Source organism: Miniopterus schreibersii (assembly GCF_964146895.1).
Source record: "Miniopterus schreibersii genome assembly, chromosome: 3".
Taxonomy (NCBI): Eukaryota; Metazoa; Chordata; class Mammalia; order Chiroptera; family Miniopteridae; genus Miniopterus; species Miniopterus schreibersii.
The window spans coordinates 43,382,618-43,410,395 of NC_138103.1; the positions used below are offsets into that span (position 1 = coordinate 43,382,618).

General features: G+C 39.5%; 1 protein-coding gene across 2 annotated transcripts; it reads left to right on the top strand.

Moving 5' to 3' along the window:
- NREP (neuronal regeneration related protein) lies at positions 1 to 27,331 on the top strand. 2 transcript variants are annotated; one of them, XM_081131413.1, is made up of 5 exons: positions 1 to 107; positions 290 to 331; positions 1,637 to 1,700; positions 21,390 to 21,467; positions 25,590 to 27,331. In XM_081131413.1, exons 3-5 carry the CDS (start codon positions 1,686 to 1,688, stop codon positions 25,713 to 25,715), a joined length of 219 nt encoding a protein of 72 aa, XP_080987539.1. In that variant the 5' UTR covers positions 1 to 107; positions 290 to 331; positions 1,637 to 1,685; the 3' UTR covers positions 25,716 to 27,331. The 2 variants fall into 2 exon arrangements, with proteins under 2 accessions (XP_080987539.1, XP_080987538.1); XM_081131412.1 differs by lacking the exon at positions 1 to 107 and adding an exon at positions 111 to 156.
- The last annotated feature ends 447 nt before the right edge of the window (positions 27,332 to 27,778 follow it).

Below are 27,778 nucleotides of genomic sequence, written 5' to 3' on the forward strand. Positions count from 1 at the left end.
TAGCTCATTGTTCACTAGCACACTAGCAGCGGAGAGGAGAGAGGGAGGGAGAGAGAGAGAGACTCTCTTAGAGAGAGACACACATACTCTTGAAGACAGAGCACGAGGCAGGGAGACCTTCCCCTCCTTCTTTTTCCGAGGCTGCACTTCTTGGAAGTGCGGCGGGTTTGGGTTTTGTTTCTCCTGCCCCCTCCCCCCTCCTCTTCCTCCACCCCTTTCCCCTCCCCCTCCCCCTCCCCCAGCTGTCTTTCTAGCATGATGCCCTTTTTCATCCACATTTGTGTTTCAGGTGTAGAGAGGAGAGAGTGAGCAGGGAGCGGGGCTTTTGTCTGTAAGTATATGCCATTCCCATCCCCGGCCGGGAGCGCTGCTTTCTCTTTTGTGTCGATTTCTTGCCTTTGCTCTTAACCGGACCCTTCAACCCTGCAGAGTTCATGCTTCTTCCCTCTAAATTTTAAAGAGCTGAAGCGTGGACCTTAGAGAAATTCTGGCATTTTGGTCCTGCTGCATTAAGGCTGGAATTTAAATTGGGCTTAAAAAAATGCACAAGTTAAGAGGGAGAATTCTTTGGGGAAGGGGCGGGTTTAATCTGTTTATTTTCTTTTTTGCTTGTTGGTGTGGTTAATTTTTGTTCTTCTTGCTCCTAAAGCATTGCGAGGAACTGTTTTGTTTCTTTGCATTGAATGCACTTTGGTGCATGCACCCCTCCCCCTTTTATTAAATGAATTTGTGTCCCTCCATCTTTATACTTTATTACTCTTTCAACGCTGCTGTTGCCGCCAAGGGTCTTTGTAGGCATTCAATCTTGCAACACTTTTTTCTGCATTTTCTTATAAAGCAATTGAACTTTGGAGGAAGAAGGGATGGATTAAAAATAAATGACTGCTTTTTGCTTGATGATGATAATGTGATTTGCATTTATATGTATGTATAATAACATATGAAAACTCTAAGAGCTTATGATACCCTTTTGGAGAACTTTTAGTTTCTCCATTCATCTTAATTTTTGTCATAACTTACGTTAACAAAAGAATTGTATTCTGATGATATAAATGTTGAGAGGAAAATCACTGCAGCATGTACATTAATGTTGATTTGGTTTAGGGAGAAGGGCATAATGGTGTATATTCCTCACTTTCTCCCCCCCAGTGTAGTTTTTTTTTCTTTTTTTTTTCTAAACACGGAAGGTTATGTAATGCAGTGCCATTTCCAAAAATATCCACTCTGAGGCATTACACTACACGGTGGAAGGCTAATTCCTATTCTGCTGTCTTGATTGCAAATATACTGCCAGTAGTATGTCTGGGAACAAAGAGCAGCCAGAAAACAATCTATTTTTATCACTTGATTCTACTTTTAAGTTGCTAAACCTTTTGAACTTCGATTTAAAAATGAATCAAACACTAAGAATAGCCCAGGACTCTGCAAAGCCAGGTACCAAGGATTCCTTTGTCCCCTATTTCAGCCTATAGACAGGTTGGAAAGCTCTTTCAGAAGCCCCAGCAGTAACAGTAATTTGCATGTAACTTGTCTTAACCACAGAAAATGGTTATTTGTCTGTAACCTCTAAACAGGCATTTTTCATTTGCTGACCTATGGTGAGGTGATTTGTCTACTGTATAAACGTATTTTGCAGGTTGGTCTTCCTGGACTGAAGAGAGGGAGGGTGCAAGTCCAAGACTGTTATGATTCTCAAAATGGTAAGAATTGGTCCTTAGAGGAGATTCTCAAGCCTATTCTGTCTTTATTGCATATAAATATCAACCACCCACCTTCATCCCCACCTTAGCCCTTCATTGTTCCTACCCCATCTGACCTTTAAAATGTTCTATCTTCAGCCTGTGGGAGCTTTGCAGCACAGTAATTTATATGAATCGGATGTGGTGAATTAGGTAGCTCTTTTGATTTTTCAGTTATCTCGAATAGAAAACTGAAATTCCTTTTTCAGAAGTGAAGATTTATTTAACTTGAACAACAGAAACCATTCTGTTCTTTAAGAAGAGTTGTGTGTTGTGACATGTAAGGAATGGGCGACGGCAGTAGGGCTCAAACAAAGCAATGGGTCTTATATTAGAGATAGCCAGAACTTACCAAAAAGTAGGAGTCTGTGGCCAGCTAATCAAATTGGTATGGTGCCTGCTGTCCTTAAGAGCAATATATATGAAGAACGTGGACTTTTCTATCGATACACTCTGTCTACCGTATCTCAGATGTAATTAGCATTGTTTTGGGTTGATTTATAACCTTCATTTATGAGAGACATCCGCTCGGTTTTAGAAGTCAAGCATGTTATCCTCTCAGTGCAAGGGTAACTGTTTATGACAAGCATTACAATCCAGAGAGAAGGCAGTTGAGTGTTTGACGGCTGATTAAAGAATTAAGTGAGATATATATTAAATACAGCTGCATAAGTGTATCAGTCTTCTATGAAAAATTTCCTCTTTGGAAAAAAGTTGAACCAAAAAAAAAAAAAATAGAAATGTCATGAAACTTTTCAGATAAGTACAGCGTGTCCTCCTGCAGATGTTTATACTCTTTAGAACACCTCTTTGCCACTTAGAACGTGTGGTTTCCAAATTTAGTTTTAGTCTTTCCTTTTAAACGAGGGTGGAATTTAATGAATCAAAGTTGAATCTGATATACTTGATGTTTGCTTTGAGCACAACCCAAGTATAAGCTTCCAAGGAGGAAAATGAATTGGAAGCAATTACATGAGCTCTGTTTGAACCCTGTCATGAAACAGGCTCGCAATTTTTTGTGTATGCCTCACCTGTTGTTTCAACAGGTGGATTCCAAGCACCAAATAAAATAGCTCTTGCTCGGACTTTGATAATGGTGAAATTAAGGAACTTGAGGTAGAAGAGCAGAAGGGATGAACAGAAAATTAAGTTGATCAAGGGTTTGGGGCAAATGGTTCCTAACCTTATGTTACATTCCTAATTAGCCATTGCCCCCGAGTGCCAGGATGGAAATAAAATGAACCTCTGTGAAGTATTTGTTTATTTAATTGCCTTTTACTGGGACTGGCCACATCACCTTGCGGTTTAGCTCTTTATCCTAGAACCTACTCTCTGTGTCACCGTAGATGGTTGTAATATGTCAGGCGATCAGTTTGGTTAAACATAAATTTGACCGCTGACCCTGCCAAAACTAGCCCTTAGAGATCAAGCTCAAAGAGTGTCATGTTTCTATGGTAGTGAGTGGAATGAGCTTTGCGGAAAGCAAGCATGTGAGCCAAAGCTGGGAATGAAAGTTGGAATGATTTGAACGCAGAAGAGCAAATTCAAATGATTATTGCATGTTGTTAATTTCTTGCAGTTGTCATTTATGTATGGTGGCAGAATGAGAAATTACAATTTGTTGCTCTTGGAAGGATTTTTACTCATAGAAAAATTCTCACAACTTTTTGGTGATCCTTTCATCAAGATGTCAGTCCTTTTTGGCACAGGCCACTGCCTGAAATGAAACCACCGACAGTTATTGTCTGTGGGTGATTCCAAGTAACTTTCTAGCAATTCTCTTATTCCGGGAGTTCTGAGCTCTTAAAAATTTTTGTACATAGTAATGTAAAAAAATTTCAGTTGTGTTTTTTAAAAACTGATATTAGAGGTGTTTTGTACCTCCACTTTTTCCTTTTTGGCAAAATGAAGTTATTTTCTCTCCTTGATTAAAACTGAAATTACTTTGTTGATTTATAACTAACTTAAAGATAGCCCACATACAATAAAAACTACTGCTAGGGAATCAGATTTGACACCTGACCACCTCTAGAAAATATATAAACGCCCTTTCTGTTAAATGTGTTATTCCATTTACATAATTTAAAACACTACAGAATGTCTAATGTCAGTGTATTTAGCCTGTTTAGTAAAGGGCTTATTCCAAATACAAATTTATAATTGGCTCATTCCTATATAAGAAATTAACTGGTAGACTCCAGAATTCAAAACAGAGTGATTGAATATCTAGACATTTTACATACCTTAAAATGATAGCATTTCACAGCAATAATTTGAAGATTCACTCGTGAATCCTAGAGTGAGTGCCTTTTGCATTATCAAAAAAATACAACAACTTTGTTAACTCTAGGAGGCACTAATCACATCGAATGCTGTGTATGGGACCCTTTAAGCACAACTCCAGGGGGTACCACTGACATAGACTACAATCACCTGGGACTGCAACTCAGGAGTACTGTTAAAAGTTTTAATTTTGAGTACAGTTTTCCATGTCTTGGTTGAACATAATGTTCTTTTCAGTAACCCATTCCCCAACTTTTTACATTGTTTAGTAAACATGCCTTTTTCCAGTTGCCCTTTTAAAAAAAATGCAATTAACAAGATACTGTGAGTCTGCAGAGATCTTCAGCATTTCTTTAATTTATATTTGGCTTTTGCTAAATTTTAATTTCTAAGATTACATTTTGTATGGGTCCTTGGAATTTACATAGGTGTTTTATTTACCTGCTTTTGATATGTCAGTGAGAAAAATACTTCAGAATGTACAGACGGTCTTACTGAATATTTTGAAAAAATAAATTATTTAATCCAATGTCAAGGTTAAGTTCTGGCTGTCAACATGCCTACCCTCTGTTCAGGAAACTTGCCTCTGAGTGTGTGTGTGCCATGGACTCAGTGGCATAAAGCATGGGCTCATTATATTTTAACAGAGACCTAGGAATTGGAACAATTTAAGTTCTCTTTAAGGCTGTTGCTGAGCTTTTAAAAAAGATGAGTTGACTCCATTGTATGTTTCATAGAGCTCTGCTTTCTGTCGTCTGTGAAGTGGCATTCATGGGTTTACAAGGAGACTCTTTGAATAATCTCTCCATTAACATAAGGTTTTCCTGTTTAGAGAAAAAGACAAAGATTGAGGAGGGATGTGGTTCTATTGGTAGCTGTGCCAGTGGGTTTTAGAATGTAAATTTGCAAGTTGCTCACAGTAATTCTTGATTGTGGGGATGCTGAAGAGTACCTAGGAGGGTAATTTTATATGGTCCTATCTTCTCTTTCACCAGGCCTTTCAGCACACTGGAAGGGGGAGAATTGGGAATTGTTTGGGAAATTAGGACAGTAGGGATGGTCTATCTGGGTTTAACCTCAGTCCAGCTTCCTTTTGAGCTATATAGATCATTCAGGCAGGATAAGGTGTATGTTAGCAGAAATCTTTGAATAAACACCTATTCAAAGTATCATTCTATTTTAACCTAATACAGTTCTTAAAAACTTGTATGTAAATCAGATAATCATAAATACACTGAAGGAATTCATTTTATTTTAAATCCTAAAATGAATACTTCTAAAATAGGAAAATAGACTTCTAAAATATGACTATTTTACTAAAACTAAATGAGTAACCTCCGCATTTCTAGTTTTGTACATTAATTATTCATCTACATTGGACTGACTAGGGAGTGTTGGAGTGAAATACTGTGCCTGCCTTGGTCTTGCATGTATTTTACTTAGTGCTGTTTCTGACTGGAAAGTCTCTTAAGGCCTTATCCTCACAGGCAAAGGGAAATGTAGGGTTGAGATAATGTTCTGAATAATTATGCTTAAAAAAACACTTAGTTTTTTTCTGATTCATTTTGGTTACTTAAAATGTTGCTGGAGTGATATAGGAGTGGGGAGGATTTGCCTGAATTATTTGAATTCCTTTGTTATACAGTAAAACACTAGGGACAAAGAAATTTTATCAGCAAATCCAGTTAGAATATAGCAGAGGGAAATGTATTGAATGTACTTGGACCTGTCAGCTTGGTTGATCAAGGTTCCAGTTTTAAACTTCTCCTTTACTTTGAACTGGAAAACAGGTTAACTATAAATCTCAGCCCACATCTATAGAAATTATGGCTGCTGAAATTATCATTTATTGGGTTTAAATTTATGTGAAATGGGTGTTTCTAGGCATATTTTGCACCTAGGGATAGCTTCAAGAATTTCACATCTCAATGGTTTAAAAAATGGCAGTGATTCTGAAATTGATCTTCTAGTGTGTTGCAAGTGTTAGCAGCTCTAATGATTTAAGATTAATAATTAACATGGCTCTCAACTAGATTCTAAATATCATTTCAGTTATTAGTAGCAATGACTGGGTATTAATCTGAGCATAACACTAGATTATACTCTCCTGCCTTGTTTGTTGGATCATATGCATTTCTTTCATTGACCAACTAAGTTATAGGCACCCAGAGAGTTTATAAATTTCATGTACAGTGCTAAATAAAGTATTAAATATATGTCAGGAACTATTTGGTTTGTGCATGCTAATATAAATTAACTTGGACTTCTTTTATTTATTGTTAATGGCTTAATCATGTTTAGTTTGGGTGAAATGGAAGTCATGTGTGTCTTTACCTTTGTCTAAAAATCTAGGAAGTTGATGTGAATGTATTTTAGTTTTCACAACAAATTATTTTCCATAATTTATTAACAGGAGTAAAAAAAAAAAAAAAAATTGTGGTTAAACCATAAAGCTACTTGCCAAAAAAGAGTGGCTTGCAACTGCTCACCTTGACCAACTTTTAATGCCACACTCTGAGCAACCCGGTGAGATAGTAGCTGTCTAGTTGTGATTCAGCTGTGGTACTCAAAGCTCACAGCAGCTTTTCCTGTGGCCATAAAAATCCCCTTCAGGGTCCAGGAGGAGCTGTGCTCCCAGTGTTGGAAATTTAAAGTCCTCATTTATTTTCAATATAATCTGATTTTGTGGTATTTTGAAGATGATCCCAAGAACACAAAGATGCTGCGTCTGAAAGTATTGAAAAGTCTGAGAAGAGTTAACAGTAGGATTATGCATCTGTTCGTATGTCAACTGAACAAGGATATTTTGGGGGAGTTTTTTTTGGGGGGAGTATTTTATTTGTGCTTAGTTCTTTGCATTATAGAAAGTGCACACCTGCCTTATGCCCTCAGTGGATTTACATTTCAGGTGTGGAAGGAAGGCTAACATGCATGACAAACTTAACAAACAGTGTGGTGCAGTCTAATCTAGAGGAGTGCTTGAGGACGGGACTGGGGGTTGTAGGGGAACACTTCTTTTTAGGAAAGTAGAAATTAAGCTAGATCCAGAGATGGCAAATATATGGCACACATGTCACCATTAACTCTTGCTACACCTGTGGCAGACATTGCTAATCAACCTTGACAGCCATTATTATTATTATTCAGCCTCAATATGATTTCACAATCTTCAATATAGTGTCCCATCAACCACCAGTTGGAGTTGGCACAGAATTTGAAACCTAGAAGAGGGCTATTTGTTCCTGAGAGCAGGCACTATGCCTTCTTAAGTTTTCTGTCCCTAGTCCTTAGCACCAGTCCTTAATAAATATTGAGTGAATGAAGAATTGAGAACATTTGGGTAGATTTAGATAAGAGAGAAGCATATTCCAAAAAAAGGGAATCCATTAGAAAGGTACACTTGTGGGAGCGAGCTTAATGCATTTTTACTGCAGTAGGGAATGCCCTTGTGCACCTAGGCCCTATTTGCTATCAAGGACAGAGCTCACGAACTAGACCTAAGAGTCAAGGACTTGATGGGCTGAGCCAGAGGAAGCTGCTGAGCAGGCATCTTAGACATGGCCTGAGGCTCTCACTCAGGTTCCAACCTGGGTCAGGTTCTTTGCAGTTTGATTGTGCCCAACAGAAAGGAGCTCATACACTCACATAGGTTTTCAGTTAAAAATAAGCTGACTTTATTGCTGCCTCTCACTGCCTTTGGGCTTGGGTGGAGCGGTGGAGAGAGAAAAGGTCCTGAGCAAAAGGGACTTGGGGAGGAAGAAAGGTGCACACTTAACCTTTCTCTTTTGAGAAGGTGGCAGCACTTCCATTGGCAAATCCCAGCAGTTCAGAGGTGTCCACTTGGCCAGAGAGGGTATTGCTACTGTGCCAGGTGCCCAAAAGGAGGCACCATGCTTCCCTCTTGGGAGACTTGCTGGGTGTAGCCATGTGCTAATCAGTTGTAACCACATGTACCCGGCTGGTTCTGTCTCCCTCCACTTCTTCCTGAGTAGCCAGACATACTTATTCAAAATTCAAGCCAACACTTACATCATCATAATAAAATTGTTTACAATTTGAGGCCTACAGGCTGTTATTAATTTAGTCAATAGTCTGGTGACCATCTAAAGAGAATGTCATCACCTGATATGCAAAAGTTGGGGCAAGCCAAGAACAAGAAGGATTTTTCTGAAATTTCTGGATATAGCACAGGCTCCTACCTTAGAATGCATCAGCTGCAAGATTTTCAACATGAAATGATTTTGCTCGCTCTTTTAGCCCCTTCATATGAGGTTGACTTATCACCGAGTCGCTCAATAAAAGTGACATAGATAAGCATTGCTCCTTGAATTCTTTCTGCCTACTCCCACTTCATACTTTCAAATACTTTTTTTCTAACTGCTGTGTTTAGACCTCCATAAATTTAATTTTTTTGGCTGGGCAGCCATGCTAGGAGCTATGTGAACTACTACTTTATTTCTAGCCACGATGGAATATATTTTCTTAGAGGAAGCAGGCCACTTGTTATTCTAATGTGCCCCAGGAGTCCCTCCTTTGTGCCTCTGCTTACTCAGTCCTAGAAAGAATGCTCCTCTTGACAAAATAAAGCTATTCTTCCAGACCGAATTTAAATGACAACTCCTTTATGAAACTCACCTCAGTACATCCAGCGGGAATCATCTCATGCTCCTCTGTACACTCATTACACGTTCAACGTTCTACCTGTAGCTGCCTTATTTCTGCCACTACCCTCCAAGACTGGAAACTTGAAACAAGAAAATTGACCCCTAGTAACTTAGCATCATCCCTCTCTTTGGTAGCAGTTGAGGCTGTGATGCCTTATTTTTTTCCTTTGCCTCCATCAGCAGGATGGTGAATTTAGGTGTGGAAAGGTTTCACTATTAAGAGGGAACTCAAGTACAGCTAGTGAAGTCGATTGGCCTTTTCTTTCTCCAAAGTGGAAGGAAACCCTGGCCTTCATTGACATGCTCTAATGGGACCTTGGAACAGATTCCATATCCATGAACCAGTCTAATAGCTACTCCAATACCTATACAGGATCTGGCACATCCTTAGTGATCAATAAATGTCTGTGAAATAAATGTGTGTTAATGGTCATGGGTACATGGAGATCTGTTTTTCTTCTGAGCAGAACCAAGTGGCTCACCTTGAGATTTATAACTAGTAACTGCCCAACACTTTGCAGAGTTGAGACAGTTGAGATTATAAAATATATAAAGCCACACAGATTATGAATTTGCTACTGAAAAGTCCCTTCCACTGAACATTTCAGAAGGCTCAATATTAGGGAGGTAAGGGTGGGGGGAGAGTTACATGAAATCTAAGCAGACTACAAAAACAACTTCTAAATTCTGGGCTCTCTTCTTTTACACTTGTTTAGACAGAAGAGGTCCTGAGAGAGTCCACACACTTAGTTTGGTCTGGTCTGCTGAAAGAGGAACCTCATGGTAGAGTAGATTTCGCACATCCAAAACACTGGCTGTGGAGAGCCAGCATGCACGAGATTATTAATGGTGTTTTCCCAGCAGTTCCGCATTTGTCTCTCAGTAATCTGATTGAGGTATTCATGGCAGTAGAGCATAATCTGCCCCGGTTTCACCAGGCAGTGAAATCTTCATAAATAAAATTATTGCCAGTTATTACCTTAGAATGATTTTCCATCTAAGCTTTTTGCCTTAAAAGTGTTATGATTATCTAGCTGGAGATAGTTTTAAGCCCTTGGTTTTAGACTGCTTTTTCAGTGTTCATCCTTACTTTCATAGACTAAAATACAAATAGAGCTCACGGTTAGAAAGGAGGAGATACATAAGAGAATGTGGTCCATGAAAGGAAGGTCTGTTTGCCCCTTTTAAGCTGAAGTGAGGGACCAGAGCCATTGATTGGAAAGAAAGGGAGACTAGCTGAATAGTTGTTGCCAGTAAAAAAAAACGAGCCAAAGACTCATACCAATAAGTAATTAAAACAAGAGGGAGATTCATAATGTGCATGGAACTTTGGAGTGGTTGCCCAGTTCCAGCTCTTCTCGCGTCTCCAGCCCTTACTCAGATCACCATCACACACCACTGTCTTGATGACTGGGGCAGGTAACAGCCTTCCTGTCTGAATTGTGTTTGATACCATTCCAGCCGGGAAAAGTACTGCAGTCCAGTGGCCGAATAGGGAGAAACTGACACAAGTTGTGTTTAAAATGGGTTCGGGCATTTTGAGGACGTTTTGATCTGATGAGGTCAGTGTCAGACACAGAACCTGTTCTTGGGCAGGAAAGAGTGGAAATTAGGAGAAGATGTTGCATCTTTGGCAGTCAACATTCGGAACTGTCAAGGAAGGTCTATAGTCAGTTAGATGGATAAAATATATTGACTAAGGTGCTTATAAACATGACCCCAAGTTAGATGATTACTACATACTTTCCCAAGACATACTGTTTTGTGCCCTTCAGGATGTCACGGTAGAGTTACTCAAAATGTTCACTGGGACCATGACCTCAAAGCCTGTTGTTTGCACTTTTGCCAGGCAGGTGCTGAATCTCAGTGTGTCCGTGGGTGTGGGTGTGGGTGTGGCAGCACCTGGTTGAACACTTAGCCTAGTGCCTGCGGCATTTTAGGGATGTAATACTGGCTGAAAAAATGAACACTGTGCAGGAAATGGACCCACTGTTTGAAACAGGCAATATCAGGGTCTTCAGTTATATGGTTAAGAGAATTAGAATTTGAAAAGATGAATTGACTAGCCCGCTACTTTCCTGAATAGATGTCCCAGGATTTGGTAGCTTAGTTCTAAAAAAACTTTTTTGCAAAAATGAGTCTCCTTTGCTACTTCCAGCCCAAATTAATGGGACATACTCTTTGATAAAATATTCATTCTATGGGATTGAAAGCTACCTACCAAATATTCAATACGTCACAGAAAGTAAGTACTTAGTAAATATTTCTTGATTAGTTGGACAATTGGGATTATATACCCAACCAATTCAGTTAATACAGCACCAGAAATTCTGCCCACATCTTCTCTCAGCCCTTCTCATCTTCATAATTTTGATCCTTAATTACCAAGATTTGACTGTTTCCAATGCCTAGATGCTCTGGACTGTAACTGAGTCTCCATTTCATGCTGCCCTGTGGAAACTTGGGTCTAATTATATGTCATGAAATGCCCCCGGCTTGGATATTTTGCTCATTTCTTGATAATAGAGTCTTAAATTGTTCTGATTTTGTTACCAAGGTCTGGGAGCCAAGTCTCCACATCTTTTCATTTTATCTTCATTAAGTCTATTTTTTTTTTTTTTATGAGGACTGCTTTTTAAACCTTAATTTCATTATATGAGGCTTAACTGTCTATACTGTCACAATCAATTCAATCAGAAATTCAATTAAATTTGTTATTTGGCATTATACAAATAATTCATCTGATAATGTGCATTTTTACTAAATTGATCAGGTGTTCTGCTGTTGTTTGGATAAAGCCAGAGGGACACCACAGCTTTGACTGTGATTGAATGCAATACTCTACGTGCAATCTGAGGATCAAATACGACTTACCTTGTTATTTCCTATTTGGTACCTTCATGGTAGTAATAACTAATAATTGGCTTGTTACTCTAGCTCCAGTTTTCCATTTTCCTGTCTTTATAACTGTCTGCATTTCTACTACATTAATTTAAAGTTTCCAAATGGAGTCAGGTTAAATTTATTTTTCATTCCCAACCACTATTCTTAGTAGCTTATACACTGCCTCTTTGGTCTAATACGTTTTTATGTTCTTCCTCTTCAACTTGGATCACTTTATATTTTTATCTAGTGTATAGTTTGTATATCTGCAGATCACTGATAAAGACAATGTTTTAATCGTCCCCTAACTAAGCAGTTTTTAAATTGACTGAAATTTTGAAAAGCAAACTCACAGTAAACATGATTTCAGGTGCATCTGATGGAAGAAAGATATTCTGAATGAGATTGGCCATTGCTAGGCCATCTGAGAGGTGGTTTGAGAGTTCACTTGGGGATCATATTGAAACAATTTGGTTTCTTAGCAAATGCCCTTTATAATTAGCTGCAATAATTACTAGATATATGTATTGTGCTGCAAATCTTCTGTACCCTCAAAGAGTGCTATATTTTTAAGGTAAGTTATTTTTGAAGGGCAGCTATTTATCAGAAGCACAGGTAGCAGAGCAACATATGTTCTTGAGAAAATTGCTTTTGACAGTAGGTGTCAGAAATCCATCTAAATTTCATCACAAGGGCACTAAGCAGAGATGCTCAACACCTACTTGGGGGATTGAAAACAGGGTCCAGCACTCAGGGGGCCTTGTGGTGTCACTCCAGGTGGCTTTGGGGAAATAGCAGAGAAGATGGATATTGACGGACTGTATTCTATGAGAGGAGAGGCTGGGTTTGCATCCTGTCTTCCCAGTGCTTGGTTTTGTGACCTTGGGCAGGCTCATGTGTAGAATGGTGAGGATGATGATAGTGATTGTTAACCCAGATCCAACTACTCGTGTGCCTGACCCTGTTGCCAGCACTTTATATCTATTGCTGCATTTCATCCTTGAAGCGGCACTGTGAGGGTTAAATGAGTGCACCTGGAAAACATGCCTAAAATTAAAAAAGCAAAAACAAAAAACATAATGGACTCTATATGCATTTCCACAGAAAACTGGGGGTCCCAAATTTACATACTCTGCCTACATTGGTGCCAACAAGTCCGTGTATTGCTCACAGTTCTCTTCCTTTGGAGAAGTAAAGTTTTGATGATTGGTTTTCAGTGGAAAAGAGACAAAAAGATGAGGTGGGATTATTCCGTTGCAGAATGTAGTCAGGACTTGGAATGAAGGTCTGAGTTTCCGTTTATATTTTTTTCATATCTATTAGAGTGTGTGAGCCCCTTTCCAGGGAACGCAGCCTCCCGATTCCGCACGCCTTTTGTAGTTATCGTCACAACTCATGAGCTATTTGCTTCTCCCATGACTCCCAGCCTTGAGACATCTTATGGATTTGGGTTGGTGGCCACCGCTTAGGTCTTCTCTGCGTCCCATGGCACTGGCTGGCTGGGCCCTCATCGGAGCGAGGGAAGCCTTCCACTGAATCGGACCCTGCTCCACGCAGTGGGGTTGAGAATCCAGGTGGTGTACAGGGGCACATCCATCCTAATCTTATTCTCTTCCTCTTTTACTTTTAGTTTTTGCCAGTTTTCTTGAAGGACAGGTTATTGGAAGACTTCTAGTAGCCTCTTTGTGACCTGAGTACTTGTAGCATGGAGGTACAGATCTGGGAATATTTTTCCTCTTTTTAAAGGCAAATGTCTTAAGAGATAACCAGCAAGGCTCCGATTGAAACCTATTTTAAATACATCCTCCCACAATAGAAGCCCAGACCAAGAAAAATCCCAAATCGTCATGTCTCAATGAATAAATACGTATCTCACTAGCCTTTGGTTGAGGGCTTTAACAAAAGGAATCTGATTTTTGAAGACTTATTTTCCTATGTGGTTGGTGAAAATTTTCATAAGATTTTAATGGATGGCACAGTAATTTTAGGACAAGAGGAAAGAAAAAATAATTTTCCTGGTGAGTAGAAATTAGACTTCTTATAATTATTTGTAGGAGAAACCCAGCATACCTAAAATTATTCAAGCCGGCTAATGAAAGCAAGTCTAGATGTTTCCTATTAACCTTGGAATGTGCTTGGAGAAAGTCCTGCTGACTCCAGATGTGTAGTATTGGAAAGCATATCAAGAGCACTGCTCTCATTTGTGGCAAAGAATATATAGTTCAAAAGTTCTGAGTGCAGCTTGGTGGATGAGGGAACAATATAGTTTTCTTTCTTCCTTTCCTTTCCTCCCTTTTTTATCTTAAAAGTAGGAGAAGCATCGCAAAATGCAGTGTTTTAAATTTCTTGATTACAAATGAAAACCAATTTATATAAGGGAGTAAGGTGGTCCAGACTTGGAACTCAGATGTGTTAAGTAAATATTTACTCTGGTTCCACTCCAGGGAGGTAGAAGATTTTATTAACATATTTGTTGAGGTCACAAAGGCAAGGAATAGCTTATGCTGTGCTTAAATGCCTGAGGGGCCTTTTTTCTTTTAGCTGCTAGTTAACAAAGGCCAGCATTTTATTTTTTTTCTGCTGAAATGAGCAAATATCTTGTTTTGTGGCCTTTCCTTTTTATTGTTCATTCGTAAACTGCTTAATCTCAGACCAGAGCTCTAAAAAGCTGCTTTATTTTTTTTTCTCTTTGTTCGAAAAATCTCTTCTTAGATACCCCGTATGAACTTTGCTTCCAAGCCTTACTTCTGTGCTTTTTCCTCTGGTTGACTTTGGGCTGTTATCAGCTCTCTGTATTTTGTTTTGTCTTCATCACTGAAAAGAAAAGTCGCCCATTTAAAAGTCCAGATTTGAAGTGTTGAACTTGATTCCTGGAGTCCAGTCCACAGTTTGGCTCTGGTTACTGTACCAGGCTGACCTCCAGCCCAGGGGAGGGTGTCTTGGCAGAAATCTGAGAATTCCTCGATCAGTAACTCCCTTTTTTGGATTTATGGAGTCTTTAGGTGGATTGCTTTGTGCTAAGCATGTTCCTCTTGGAAAGGAATGAGGCTGGGACGAGAGAGGAGAAGTTTGCTCAGCACAGATGTTTGCTGCTAACCTCTGTTCACTGTGCTCCAGTTACCCAGCGGCAGCTGCACCCTGCCTTGAACCACACACCCTGAAAATTCACCCAACAAACTGTTTTAAATAGTGGTGAAAAAGCAAAGTTGGGTAATGTTGTTAACCTTTTGTGGCTTGCTCCCGACTTGATTCATTGCTCCTCTTGAAAGTCTGCTATTATTCTTAGAAATCAGATTTTAAAAGACTCGGCAGCCAACATTACATTGTGGAACAGAGTGACTCTGAAAGCTCTTTGTGCTGACGATTAATTTCACATGTAAACACTTTCATTTTGTTGCCAGATTTCCTTTTCCTTTCTCTGCTTAGTTGAAATTTAGAAATGAAATTCCATAGCTGTCCGCTTCCCACAGATTCATCCGTGGCCTCTCAGCATGGCCCACAACGAGCAGAGTGAATTTAGAGGATTCCACTGTTCAAGTCCACACAGCAGCTTTCAGACACCCATGTCTGACATGTAATGTTGGGCAGTAGCAGAATCTGCTGCATGATATTTATAAAACATGGGCATTTTCTGTGCCCGTAGTGGCCACATGCACCCAAAAAAAGCCAATGCCAGCTGGCTTAACCAGTTTGGGAGCTGTCATCGTCTTCTTCCTTGAACCTTGTTGTCTCCCTACCCCCATTTCTGCAGGTGAAGAACTTTTCAGGCCATGGAGAAGCGAGTGTCAGCACGTGCTGCCCTAAAAGGCCACCCAGTCCTTTCTGGCAGGAGGACATTTATGGCTGAGAATGTTTTGTAATGCTTGCTCTGTAACTCCCCATTGTTATCACAGCCACGCTTCCCTTGGTCCCCAAGCCAGCCGAGGCGCGAGCGGGGCTGTGATTTTGCCCTCCAGAGCGCCCAGCGCGGCTCAGGGGCCTGCCTGCTCCCCTTTGCCTTCTGCATGCGGCGCATTTTCTCCGCCGTGTGCTTCACCTTCAGGCAGCGTCCACAGAGCTAGGCAGCTCTCTCAGACTAGCCTCTAGGGACAGTGCATCATCTCCTGGCACCATCGAATCATTGAGGTAATGCTGTTTGGAGAAAATGATCCCCGTAACTCATTTATGGTTTCAGTTTACACCCTGCCCTCTCACATGACCAGCAACACCTGGGCGCAGAGTGGCTTTTGAGGGAGATTCTTATGAGCACCACTTCAAAGAGTATTTGCAGAAATGAAGTGTGTGTCTATGCACGTAATTTCCCCTTGTATCACAGTGCGAGGTTCCACAACTTCCCAGCCAATTAGGCAGAATGGAACATGTACACACACACAGACACACACACACACACACACACACACACACACACTGTTTAATTGGCAGAGAGATTATGAAATATACTCCTTTGCTGCTCAAGGAATTAATTATGCAGGTTGGACACCTGCTGCCCTAGTCCGCTTTCCTAATTACATGGGGTGGGCACCTATCCTTGTTAAGACATAAAAGGGCCATGTGTGTACATTCTTAAGCACATAGAACTCCATCAAGGAGAGAAAATATAATTATGGTCATTAACAACCAAGCCATGCAACATCTTCATAGCAGGTTTCTGAGACACTATGTTAACCAGTTAAGTAAGTGACGTATATATATGTGGTGTATTTAAACTCTGAATAAAGCCATGGCCCTACCTTTGAGGATCCATCTCATGTAAGAGTCTCCTAAAAGAAACAATGATCAAGACAGTAAATAGAAGAAAACAGAAATTTAGAAACACATAATGAGTAGATGTAATTCAAATTTTACATGCAGTATAGAAGTGGTTGTAAACATCAATTAGATTGATTCTGTATGTGGACTATGCCACTGGAAAAAGAAATAGCAAGTTTTGAAATGAAAAGCTTAAAAGAGATTAAAAAAGAACTTAAGGGATAATCCAGTTTGCTTTTTTTTAGGACCTTGCAGAAGGTCTCTGGTTTTCCTCACATTTTATTTTTCTAATTAGGATGCCAAGTCATAGTCATTGCCAGGCTAATTACCTTATAGACTTTAAAAAATGAAGCTATTTTTTATGATGCATTGTCCAGAGAGTAAAACAAGCCTTGAAAAAAAGACTTAAAAAGGCAAAAACCATGAGCATTATTTTCTCAACTTGTATGCTGTGATAGACAATTGAGACTTAAATACCAAACTATCAAATGAAATAGTACATTTTCACCATTAAACTGCATCTAAATATATTGTGGGTTTAAATATGTTCAATATATACTTGAAAGCAAAAAATTGCTTTAACCTAAGAATTGCTCAGGGATATTTAAATACATATCTATCATGATTAGTATATTTAAATAAATGTAGTTTTTCGTGTCAGTTCTGTTTTTAAATATAGTCATCAGTGACATCAATATAGTATTGTAGAAAAAGGTGCATTAACTAATATATTTAGTGAACATCCAAGAATTTAAGAAAAACCTCTGCATGTTCTGCAATTTAAAACAACAAAATTTTCCTTCCCCTCTCTATTTTCACAGTGTTTTCTTAATTGTGAGAGTATAGCTTGCTTCTCTGATTTCTGGTTTCTGGAAGAACAGTCTTCTAGAGCAACAATTTTCAACCTTTTTCATCTCATGGCACATAATGTAATTACTAAAATTCTTTGGCATACCAAAAATATATTTTTTATGGATCTGACCAAAAAGAGGTATAATTTTGATTCATCCACACCAGACGGCTATGGTTGTATTATCATCTTTTTTATCTGACAATCTAAGGAAAAAAAGGTCAGTGCCCCTGACTAGTCAGCTATTGAATGTTTTTAAATTCTTGCGGTACACCCGTTGAAAATCGCTGTTCTAGAGAGTTTTGAGGATTTTACTTGAGCAAGAACAAACAACTTCTTATTTTATACATGGAAGCCACTTTAAGGACACATAGCTCTCCTGTGAAAATCAAGGCACACTTTGGCTTCCTTATTTAATAAATCAACCGTTTTGAGGTCTTCCCATTTGGATTATCCAGATGGCTTACATTTCTGAGACTTACATCACCACCATAAAGAGAGAGTTCAGTGAAGTTATAAAAAGAAAGAAAAACAAACTTGAATCCAGAAAACTGAATGAATGGAGCATCAGTTGACTAGTACCAAAAAGAACGAACAGCTTTTGAGTCCAGCAAGAACAGAAGAACTCCAGAAAGATAGATCCACTTATCTCTGTTTTCTGACCCATGTATCATCAGTACTCAACAGCTTCAATCACAGGGTCTTTGCCAGCTCCTAATATTCTGCACTAGGTAAAAAACAGGACACAGCAGCTGGTGGAGTCGCAGCCCATGGAGTGGCTTCCAGATCTGCTCACTGCCACTTAACATTCCCTCTGTTGACAGTGCTACTGGATGTTTTGCTAAATGTTGGTTTTGTTTGTTTGTTTTTAGTCTGTTGATATGTGTTCCAACAGCTATTACATTTGACATGACCTATACTTTTTTAAATTGCACTTAAAGCATTGTATTAGTTTGCTAAGTCTGTCAAAACAAAGTACCACAGACTACATGGCTAAACAGAAGTTTATTTTCTCACAATTCTGGAGTCTTCAAGTCTGAGGTCAAGGTCTTGGCAGTGTCAGTTTCTTCTAAGACTCCCCTCCTTGGCTTGTAGATGGCCTTCTCCCTGTGTCTTCACATCACCTTCCTTCTCTGTGTGTCTTTGGCCTCATTCCCTCCTTATAAGGACACCAGTCTTTGGATTAGGGCCACCCTGCTGACCTCTTTAAAGACTCTATCTCCAAATATCATCACGTTCTGAGTTACTGGTGCCTAGGGTTTCAACATATGGACTTAAGGTTGAGGGGAAGAAGCAACTCAACCCATAGCACACACTTTTAAAATGATCTTTTAGGTCGATCTCCTCTGCTGCCCATTTGAACTCCTAGAAGGCAAGAACTACATTCTCTTTTTGCAATCCCCAGAACCCAGCACATTGCAGATGATTCACAAACTCATGGTGAATGCATGGAAAAAGGTGTTTTGAATTACTTGAGAACAAGGTAATAATTGTCATAGATCTTTTCTCTGAAAGCCCTTCATTTTAGTCTCAAAACACCACAGGTATTAGAAAGAACAAAGCTATAGTGTAAGTGGTATAAATTTTCAATAATCTGCCACCTTTTTCCAAAATCATAAAAGGAAGTTCAAGTATCACCTTTAGATACCATGTCCAGAGATATGCTGAGTTCTTAGAGATCAGCCAGTAGTTTTTAGTAGTTAGTAGACTCCTCCATCCCTGCCATTTTGGGCATAAGGTTCTGATTCTGAAGGAGACAAAGAATTTACCAGAAGGCCAAAGTGACACTTGTTCCTTAAGTATGCAGTGATTACTTTATGATTCAAACACTAAACAATGCCTATTTAGAAATGCCCTTGACAAACCTGTGGCTAACTTAATATGTTTCAAAAGAACAAATTCGAGATAGGTGGGGAAGTTTGCTCAGTTGTGGGTCTTGCTATCAGATACTCGTGTTCCTGAGTTCTTTGGCAAAGAAAATCACTGACTGTTTTCCTTTAAAAAAGGAAAGTTCTTGGAAAAATAAGTTGTAAGAATAAGTACAATAATTTCTGAGAGGCAGACTATCTTTCCCTACAGATCAGACTGGGGTGGCTTTAGTATTGATGCTTTGGACTTAGAAGTTAAATGCTAAAACAGTGTGATTTTGTTAAAATAGCATATCACAGAAAATCACAAGAACACAGACATAACACCTTTACTTGCTTTTGCTTTTCATTTCATACATGTGCCTACTGAATTTTTATATGTATTTTTATCAACATGTTTGGTTTACAAGGAAACTTTATTTCTCATTAATATGTGCAGTATTTTTAATGGTACTTAAAGCATACTTTTAAAAGTAGTAAAGTAGAAATGTAATCATTTTTTATCAATTTATAATAAGTGAACTTACGGTTGATCCTAATTTAATGGCCTTCTCAAATTCAGCCCAAACTGCGATTTTGTGTGCTGTAACTTTGTTTTAAGCCTTAAAAACCAGCATGTGTGTTTTAGATTGCAGGTTTGCTGTCTTCACCCATTCCTGGTTACAGGGCATGTCATGGGTGGCTCTCTGTCCCAAACAAGGCAGATGGTGGATTTCTCCCTGAAGGAGCTGGTCACAGGAGGGGAAAGCTGAGCAAGAGGAAGGAGGTTGGGTTTGGGGGAAGCACATGGCCCAGAAAGCAGACCCAGTGCAAAGTCAGAAAATAGGTCCAGTTTTTACAGGATGAGTTCTCAAATATTTAAGACCTAAATGTATGTGTTGGCTGTGGACTGTGTAATTTTTGAAAGAGAGGTGGTAGGCCATTTGCATTCTTGGATAATTCAAGAGCATTGGGATAATGGGAAGAATTGATGTTTAGAATCTGGAAACCAGGTTTGAGTTTAAGTTCTGTCTTACATTGACTGTGACTTTGGGCAAGTTGGGTGACTTTTTTGAGTTTCAGTTTCCTCTTCTTTGTAATGATAAAACCTATTCACAGGTTTATTGTCAGGATGATTTAGGTAATGTGTGCAAAACTGCTTTGTGAACCAAGATGTGCCATAAATATTACTAGAGTAGATCAAAGGTATTGTTAGACTATCCCAAGGAACCAACACAGCCATCCACATTTCTTACCGAGACCTCCAGACAAATGGATTGATTGGGATATTGAAACATTCCAGTTAGCCCAGAGATTAGGCTATCACATCTGCTGCTCCAAAAACATGAACTACCAGTAAGTCTGCTTGTTAATGCAGTACGATTCTTAATATTATCAAATATGAGGCTTATTTACAGCACTTAGAGAATCAGATTTGGAGGATATCTTATCTAATTTCCTCCCCTCCCTTCAAGACGGGCCTGATCAAATGTGAATTAGCCCTGAGTTAGGTTGTTAAATTCTGTTTCTAAATTTCTTAAAGTGGGTTTAACATTTTTCCTCTGCTAAGTTTTTTCTTATAGCTGACCTAAATCTGTAGGTGTAATTTAAGTTCTAATCCCCGACTCCTGTCTTTCACGGAGACGGAGAACAGCTGGTCAGCAAATTCTTATGGTAATAACTCTTTGTATATGTATTTAAAGAAGAGTTACTCAGTTCGGCTCACTCTCTCCACCCCATCCCACCCCTACCGCCACCCCCAAATTCATCAGCTAGTATTCTCTGAATCATTTGTGGCGATGCTGCCCACCTCCCCGCCGCTCGCTCAGACACTGTGCTACTTTCAGGCAGCTGGGCAGTGTGTTGTCAGTGGCTACATGGACCTGGGAGAATGCAGGCTGCTTCTTCCTTCCCTCCTTATGGTTTATGCATAATCTTGAGCCTTCTGAGAAATGATCAGGATAACCCCTAAAAGTGTTTGATGGGTGCATGGCACATTTATCTCATAAATACTGGATTTTGCAAGATTGTTATCATAATTTGTTTGGAAGTTAGGCCTCCCCAGTGCCTTAGTTTGCTCAGCCGCTCATGCCATGAAGCTACCACTTGGTATGCTAAAGATAACATTGATTGATAGCTCTGTGGACCTAGTCTCGGAAGACGTGGAGCTAAAACTCTCCTGAGTGCGGCAAACATGCAGAAGCTCACTAACATTCTTAATTTAAAGAGTTGATGGGCCTCCCCAGCACTCTAAAGTTGCAACGGGGAAGTAACTGATCGGTTTGGAGGACTGAGCTCATTAAGCTGATCAGAAGTGGGTTCAAAGTGGATCCTATTCTTAATCTAAATGCGTTTGCTCTTATGTCTCCTTTAGGTTTATTACCCAGAGCTTACTGTCTGGGTCAGCCAAGAACCATTTCCAAATAAGGAAATGGAGGGAAGGCTTCCTAAGGTAAGATCCTTAGCTACTATTTTGTTAATTCTTTTTAAGTTTAGAAGCACTTTTTAGAAAATCAGAGTTATTCATTTTTCATTTTAATATCCATTATAGCCTACTATAATGATTTGTTTCTCTGTTACTATTATGACCCTGGAAATAACATATACTAAGAAATAAAATAATATCCTAAAGTCCTGTGACTGTTATAGTTCACATTACCTACCTTTCTCGACAAGTACAAAGCAAATTTTCATTTAATGACCATGGAATCAATGTACATTTTACAGATTTTTAATGTGTTTGTTCCATTCCTGGGTAAAGTCAAATGCAGTGCTCAAACTAAAAGACATCTTAAAAGGATAAGATGATGACAGTTTTGTCCGGCAATAATGCCTGAATGTTTGATAAAATTACCTGGGAAACAAAACAGAAAGAACATTAAAAAACTGTTATATTTCTTTCTTTTAATTTTTAGCCCTAAAGTATTTCCTATAAACATACTTTCATTGTGCTTACATCTTAGATGTGACAATTCTCTGCTTTAAAAAAAATTGTAAAATGTAGATTTTAGATTTTAGCACCATTTCTGATCAGAACATTTAAAAATCATTTATTAGTTTTAGCTATAGATACTTTTGGACTTTGCCTGTTACAGTAAATATCATTTGACCTTAAATAACAAGATTGTACTTCTTACCACTGGCCTGCTGAGTTTGCAATTAATAAAGAAAAACAGAGTCCATTGAAAATAAAAATTAACATTTAAAAGTTTCAGATGTGTAATTGACCAATGATGAGGCCTACCCAGCTATTACTGATATATCAATGTTTGAAAAACTCTCATATTTACATTAAATGGTTTCAGCAATTCTGTCTGTTACTGGCAGGCAGAATTTGAAGAGAGTGTGTCAACTGGCAGTTTGCACTGAAAGAAAGCACTTCAAAATCACTTTATTTTTTAGAGAATTCCTGAAGGTCAAGGTTGAAAACACTGGCAGAAAAGCACATGAACAAAATTATTTTGGCCCTGTCTGAGCTAGACTTGGCTGATCTTGTGTAGTTGGAGTGGAAGTGAGCTAAAATACTGGAATATCACTTAAAACACACTTACACCCTGCCACCACACCACCACATCGCTAACACTGGCAGTGTAACTATAGGCATTTGTGACTGGGCCGGCTCAGGGCAAAAGTCCCCTGAGCAGCTGAGGGTAAGACATGATCATGGAAGCGGTGACAGAGTGTAGTCTTTTCATTAGTTCCTGCCCCATGTAGGCATCCAGAGGTCCTCTCTTTGATACTGGTGGCAGCAACCAGAGAGACAAAACTAAGCAAGTTTCTCAGTGCCTCCCTTTCTTCTTGGAAGCCAGTCCAGGTCCCAGGCCTTGCATACAAGGAGGCGTGCTTCAGGGAGCTGGCACAATGGAGCCTGCGATTCAGGTCTTCTGTTAATTTTAAGCTCTTTCCTCTATATGTGAATAGCATCTTAAGCATAATATATTTGTCCTATTTCCAGCAGTTTCCTTATGGAAAAGCACATCTTCACATAATCATAAGAAAAATAATCTTGATTTTCTTGGTCCAAGGCACATTAAGGAGTAGCTGGGGGATTCATATACTAATAGTTATGAGAGAGGGGCATCTGACCCGAGGTAGATCAGCTGTAGGGGCTCCAGGAGAACCAGTCTGTGGGAGCCACTGCCCTTCAAAATGCCTCCTTCCCTTGCTACAGAAGCCTAAAATTCCTTTAGTGAGGGCAGAAAGACAGTAGTGTTTTTTAAAATTTTTTTATTGAAGGTAACAATTGAAATCTAGTAAATTCTGGCCCCCAAAGGGAGCATGTGCAGAACTTTCTCTCCCCAGGAGCTCCTCTCCCCACAGTGTTGGGTTGTGGCCCCTCGGGCTGCTTCAGTAGCATATGCCTTGCATGGGTTACGCCATTGCCTTGCTATTCCAGTTGTACTTGGCAGTCTCCCATACAGCAAGTTAATTAGGGGCAGGATGGGCAGGGACTGTTTTTGTCTCTGTTTTAATCTTTGTGGGCTTAAAATCTAATAGAGTACTCAAGCCATAACAGGCACTCAGAACATGAATAATAAATGAAGACATGAATGTTTGGGAGCCTCACAAGAGAGAAAAATAGTAAAAATGTAGATTCCCACCTGAAATAATCTTCACTTTTTTTTTCTTTCTTGGAAGTAACCTTTCCCCAATTATACAGGTCCCACTCAGCTCTTCATTTCGTTTTGCTGTATATTTACCATGGAGGTAAAAGATTAGTAAGACTGAGACATATAGAAACAGACTAATCTTCTGTATATTTACTTTTGAACAGAGTGAGTCTGAACTGAAGTTGGCAGTTTGAAGGCCAGTCATGTACAGAGGGCAGTTGTTGAGTGAAATAATGTTTGTGAACTTTTGATTTTCTTTCCTGGCCTGTGACAATGAGGGACCACTGAATTCTTCACTTGTCTAAAACCTGTTTGTCATATCTCAGACCATACATGCTAACTGGCTAGTGGGAAGGAGGAACAAACATTATTTTAAAGGCACCAAGATTACAGTAGACTTCTTTTCTTTTTTTAATCTTGGGATTGCATACCAAAATTTTAAGATTGAAATGATTTTCTTAACTCATAGGAACTGCCCGATAGAAAGCTTTGGAAATTTATCTAGATCCTTAAATGTGTGTGAGGGAGGAATTATATTCTAATTTAATTTCCTGGCTTGGTTCTGTTGATATTTAATGAGACCAACACAGCCTCTAAATTACAACCTAAGACTGGAACATTAAGGTACATACTGAATGGATCTGATATAAATCTTAAAAATGTTATATGGTCTCAATGTCTGAGATTTCTAAACACAAAATTTAGGCATACCAGATGTTTAGTATGAAAATTCCATACAGTAAATAAGACTTCTTGAAGTTGAATTATTTGTGACATTCAGATCACCCTGGGGCTGCTAAAAACATTGATTCAGTTTCAGGTTGTTAGGCAGTTCCTAATGTCTTAATTCTTCTTAAAAAGAAATTCAAATGTGATTGCTTATAGATCAGAGAGCAAGATGATCACTTTAATCCAAGTTCTTATATGCAGGCAAATTAGCTTATTATAAATGTCCTGTTAGAACATGTGACCTGAGCAAAAAGGAAAAAAAACCAGATATTTAAAAACCACAATGAGTAAATTTTTCCAAAGAAACTCTAGTAATGAATGGTTTGTCTAAAGGAGAAATGTGTCAAGTCACTATTTTCATATCTGATTGGGGCATACAATCTATTTGTGGTAAAGTAAGACCTTTATTTTATAGCATCCAATGGCAACTGGGGCTTCCTGTCCTGTCCCCTTGCTGCTTGGTTACGATGGAGCGCTTCTTTCCCTTGGCGCCCAATGGACCGTCGGTCACATTGCGGTCGGATTATCTTAGAGACACAAAAATCTCACTCATCAGGATCGTGAGCAGAGACTTAGAATAGCCCCAGCTAGCCCCAGCTAGCTGACTCTCTCTCTTCTGGCCTTGGTTTCACATTATCATCCCCTTTCCTGCAACTCTCTCCCCTGCAGCCCCTCCCTCCCAAACACTCCCACCTCTGGCCCCCACTTCTTGTTCTGACCGTGTGGCCCACATGGACTGTGCCAGCGCTTCTAGAATAGACCATACATAAATTACATTTGTGATATGCACATTGTGATATGCTTTTAAAGACACTTTTATTATATATTAGAAAATAGACAATTACCCTACTCCACCACATTATTGAACTCTTTTTAAAAAAATATTAATACTGCTGTGAGCACCAGTCATCCAGCTTCAGGTCAGGCCCTGACATCAGAAGCTGTCCTCGGAGCCTGACTCTTGGGGAATGCTGCCTCCCACGTGGCTGGCACAGCCACTAGAGAAGCACTTTTCCTGCTGAAGCCAAGGCGGCTAGTGTTTAATTACTTCATACCCCCACAGACCTAATATTTACATTCAGGTGAACTGTGTTTAATATGTAAACTCTGTTTGCAAAACATTGGGAGTTCAAGGATAAAAGGCAAAAATTTCCAAATGGTTTCAGACGTATGACTAAGTATGTCTCTCTTTTGTGTGTGTTTGTCTGCTTGTGCCTGGTCCACCTGCTCTTCAGGGAAGACTTCCCGTCCCAAAGGAGGTGAACCGCAAGAAGAGTGACGAGATGGAGGCTGCCGCCCCGGCTCCGCCTGGCAGCAGTGACCTCCACTCCCCAAGAATCGGTTACCTCCACTCTTTTTAATCGTAACACCTCCATTTGTATTATGTATGGTGTATGGGTATTGATGAGGTCATGGTATCATATATGGGATTTTTTTCTGTGTAAATCATCAAGTATAAGAAGAAACTATGGGACTCTGAGCCTTGCTTTAGAGAATTTACAGTGGACAAATAGGTATCATCAAACCAGTTTTTAATCATTCTGACTCAAGTGAAAACGCTCAGAATTTCACACTGTGAATCCACGTTTACAACCCTTACAGGTGGGCCTTCAGGCCTGGTCGCTACGATGACGTCTTCCACAACTCAAACTCCCACTGCTCTCACACAACCGGTCCACTCCTGCCTTGTCACTCATACAGCTCCCGACTGCTTCTTGCAGAGGCTGAGAGTCCCCATTTTTTTTTTTCATTTAGATGTAACAAACCTAGTAGTTTATGTTCATCAATTGTCTGTATATCTCTATATTTTACCCATGTACTCTTTTGATGTATAGAAGTAGTTTGAAACTCATTGTTTCCTTGTGGTAAGTGACCGAGATGCTGCCACAGGACCTGAGACACTGATGAATGGTGCTATTTTGGACTTTCAACATGCTCCTTGGCGAGGTAGCTCTGATGGAGTTATTTTTTATTTCCATGTTCTAAGAAGGTGTTGGTACTCTGTTTCCCTGAATGTTGTTCTCTAGACTGGATTGACTTGTTTTCCTTGTGTCTTCAGTGTGGCTTTCTTCTTCAGCATTGTAGGTTGAGCGAATGCTACCGGAGAGGGTGTGAGAGGCCACGTCTCGTTGGCTGGCGCTCACCGACCCGCAGTCACTGGAGCGGGAGCAATCACAAAACTGTAATTTACTTACCAAATCTCTTCCTTTTGGTAGCCTCGCCTGCCTAACTTAGAGAAAGAAAAGCAATAACTGGACAGGCGTTTTTAGGTGTCTCTCTTGGTTCTTTTTGTTTGAAAGAATATTTGGGGGGAAAGGGAAAACTCTTTTTTAATAAATGCCCTCTAAAAAAAAAATCCAAAAAAACTGGCATTTGAGTAGGAATAGGGAAATTATACCTTTCTCAAATATTAGGTTGGAAAAAGTCTCTATACAAAATTAAAAAGAAAAGAAAAAGGCAGAACACTCTTTTTTGGTGGTTTTGATAAGCAAGGTATAGATTTTACATTTTTGTCCTTGCTCCCAATGGAATGGATAAACAAACAAAAAAATCAGAAATACCATCTACTCACGGAATGTTGTTGCGTTAGCCAGTCTGAAAGCCCACCTTAATTTTTATATAACTGTCTTTTAGCTCTTCCTTCGACAGGGCAGGCTCTGTTCTGAACTGTTCCGCTTCTGACTGTTCAACATCGATGATGCATGCGCTGCGCTTGCCCTCCTCTTGCTCCCCCGTTGGCCTGAGCCTCTCGTGCATTCCCCTCTCCCTCCTTTGTTAGAATAGGTATTCCAGCTGTGTAAATAGAGCAAGAACAGTATTCTGCATCTGTGGCATTAATGTAGTTGCAGTTGTGTACTGCTGAAAATGCAGGCTTTTGTAACAGTGTGATCTTTACTGATGCACTCATGACAAGTACCCAATGTATTTTAGCTATTTTAGTAGTATTTGTTCAATAAATATACAAGCTGTAAGGTAACTGGCTTGGCTCGTCCTTGGAAAGGCCCGCTTTGAAATGCTTTCCCTGCTTCATGTTAATTTGTGTGTTCTCAGAACCCCCAAAGTAGGCCCAAGGGCAAACATCAAAAGGGATCGAATCAGCTCTACCTTCCATGCATTTTTCCCTTTGGAGGGTTTTATGAGATTAGGGGCCAGGCACTGGCTCATTAGGGTGGGATTTGCAGAGCTGCGTTTGGATACAAAGAAGAATTAAACTAAAACCCTTTTATTTCTACACTGATTTTTCCCTTTTCAGGGCATTCCCACACACCTCAAAACTTATTCTCTCTTACTCCCTACCATTAAGAACTACTCTGTGGTATTCTTTATCCAAGCCATGACCTCACTTACTAACAGACAAAAGGCTTATGTTTATAAGGTGATAAAAATTTGAGATAAGATGTTAAGTCATTAATTCTATAGACCC

Excerpts from the sequence above, each read along its gene's own strand:
- NREP (XM_081131413.1), top strand. Across the intron at positions 21,468-25,589 it reads TGGAGGGAAGGCTTCCTAAG|GGAAGACTTCCCGTCCCAAA; the intron begins GTAAGATCCTTA and ends CCTGCTCTTCAG.